Source organism: Besnoitia besnoiti, chromosome II, assembly GCF_002563875.1.
Source record: "Besnoitia besnoiti strain Bb-Ger1 chromosome II, whole genome shotgun sequence".
NCBI lineage: Eukaryota > Apicomplexa > Conoidasida > Eucoccidiorida > Sarcocystidae > Besnoitia > Besnoitia besnoiti.
The window spans coordinates 2,169,793-2,172,360 of NC_042357.1; the positions used below are offsets into that span (position 1 = coordinate 2,169,793).

Consider the following 2,568-nt stretch of genomic DNA (forward strand, 5'->3'; position numbering starts at 1 on the left):
GGAGCGTTGCTCTGTACATCCGACGCCAGGCTAACAGTTGTGCCACTCTGTGGCGCTCGACGAATGGCCTCCCGCTTCGGGAGCTTCTCCAATCTTTACCTCTCGCACGACATGCTCCCGACGTGTCAGACGTCGTCCCCAGTGAGCCAGACATCTGAATTGCCAGTACCTTCGGGTGGCCGCCTCACACCAGCCGTTGTTGGGCTTCTCGCCTTCCGCCCCGCTGTTGATTAACGGTAAAGAGGACTGTAGATTGATTTTTGAGAGAGTCCCCCGCGTAGAGAATGCTGCGGTGCACCTGTCGGTCCAGAGTACAAGTTACGGCAGGGTGGTGCGAGATGCTGTCGCGTTAGTGGCGGGGCGGCTGGCAGTGGTTGGCGGTGGGCTGGCATGTTCATCTGTGTCAACGAAGTAAGCTGTGTATTTTTTCCTCTTCTTCAGAGGGAGGGACAGTTGGGAATCACGTTGCCAGTAGGAGCAGGTGGCGGTGCGTTGGCCGTCGTCAGCTGACTCTACCGGCTGCTGGCCCCACACAGGCAGTAGCCGCGGCGACCGCCGCGCCTCCGCGCGAGCCTCGTCTGGTTTAGGGATTGGACCTTGGGTTTCAAGTTCAGCGTGTGGTGGTGTAGGAGCTACTTTAGCTGCTTGTGCCGCTATGTTGCGCTCAAAAGCGGTGCCTGTCTCTGCAACGGTTGGACGTGCTGGCGCGCGATGAATAACAGATCCGCGCAGGGTGGGGACGTAGCCTTGGTGTGCAGACGGGAGAAGCGTCGGGGCCATAGCTGTCGTTCCTATGTTGTCCGAGTGGGTGGGCAGGGCGAACGAGATTGGCGCGGCGGCCGCGGGAGCACCAGGCGGATGATCTGAGAAAGATGGACACGGCCGCTGCATTTAAATTTGGAGTCGTTATCAGCCACTTGACTCTCCAAAGTTGTATCTGCTTCTAGATGGGGCCACCCCGGTACACACTACGAGGAGGAGTGAAAATAGCTGGCAGGTTAACATCCCACGGCCTGCAGTACGCTCGACCAACACAGAGGGCTGCAAGAAAACACCTTGGCTTCACTTCAATCAAGCGTATCACTGAGGTTAAGGTCCCAGCAGATGTGAGGAGCCTTTCCTCACCACCTGCAACTGCATCAGGGGCCGCCCCCTCTCTGGTCGCCAAATTATATGACTCCTTACCGGCCACGTTAGCTACAGAAGTTGCAGCGCCGCTATGAGAAGCCGCCCGGTGGTCTGCCCGCGCCAACAGGCTTGTCACGACCATTGGGCAGTATATCGCTGTTAGAATCGCAGAGCCAGCCCCCGCCTGGCAGCGGGGCGCCAACCATGGTCTAAAACTCCCATTTTGCTGACTACCGGCGCAGGGCGGCTGCCAGCGGTCACCGGGATGGAAGTGCTCTGGGTCAGGGTGCGGTGAGCCACCAGACATCGCTGACTGGCGGTGTTCTGGCTGTGTGGCCCCTGGCAGTGACTTGCTTGCAGGCTCCCCAGCCGATTCCGCTTCTGAGAAACCTGCTGCGCCCAGCGGTGGCCGCCCCGCGATGGTAGCCGTGATTGCCACTGGATGCTGGAAACCATGGGCTACGATGTCCTGCCGTTCGGCCTCTAGTTCGTGCCTCAGTTTCGCAATCGTGTACAGGCGGACAGGTTGTCTAGCACGGAAGGTGCCTCTGGCTGTGCGTGTCCAACGCTTCAATTCTCTGTAAGTTGGATCCGACCTTTTGAGTTTTCGTTTGCGTAATGCGATACTCTGTGCCACGAATTCGTCTTCAGTAATGTTTCCCCAACTCCTGATCAACCGTTCAAGTCGTCTTTCCTTGCAAAGGAATCTCGTTATCTTGTTACCGGGTGACTCTCCCTCTCGTTCTCTTCGTGCTCTTGCACTTCTGTCCGACACCTCGCAGTTCGCAGGTCGTGCTGAGTGTCTTCCATTCCACGGCTGACGCTCCAGCAATGCGTAAATGTGGTCTCGTTGCATAGAAGTACTTGTGGTTGCTGCAAAGGACACAGTGAAGCGGGGGTGCACAGCCTCGTGGGACGTCTTAGTCGAGCAGGCAACTACATGTTGTTACCGCATGCCCTAAGGGTGAAACTTGGGCAACATCCTGGAGACACAAAGACAACGCTCAAAGAGCTCATCACGTACACACAGTTGGCGTGAGGTTAACCAGCGCAGACAGATACTGCATGACAGACATGCAGATCTACCCGGTGGTGCTCACGTGTTTGCACTTGCTGTTGAGGCCTTGCCACCGCCGCCCCATCGTTGAGTAAATCCCTTCGCGTGGTACATGCGCCGACCGCCGCGAGCAACCATGTGGGTCTGTTATCCAAGAAAGCACGGACCACACAGCCACACGGAGGTAATGCGGCGTAAGGGGCGCACGCCTGACTTCAGATGTCTACCAACTGCCGTGACGCCGTGCTTGTGGACGCCCCCGTGATACGATTGCCGGGTAGTAGGGTCTCACCAGGCTCAGGAACGCTCCCGTCCAGCTCCGGGACCACTTCCGGAAGTTACTGTTGGGTACTCAGCGGTTAGGTGATTACCACCTTGTGCGT

At 57.7% G+C, this 2,568-nt stretch overlaps 1 protein-coding gene across 1 annotated transcript; it reads right to left on the reverse strand.

Moving 5' to 3' along the window:
• Positions 1-318: 318 nt before the first annotated feature.
• BESB_036590 (uncharacterized protein) lies at positions 319-891 on the reverse strand (the record flags this gene model as incomplete). The annotated part of the gene is made up of 1 exon (XM_029362245.1): positions 319-891. One exon carries the CDS (start codon positions 889-891, stop codon positions 319-321), a length of 573 nt encoding a protein of 190 aa, XP_029221210.1.
• Between the last annotated feature and the right edge of the window lie 1,677 nt (positions 892-2,568).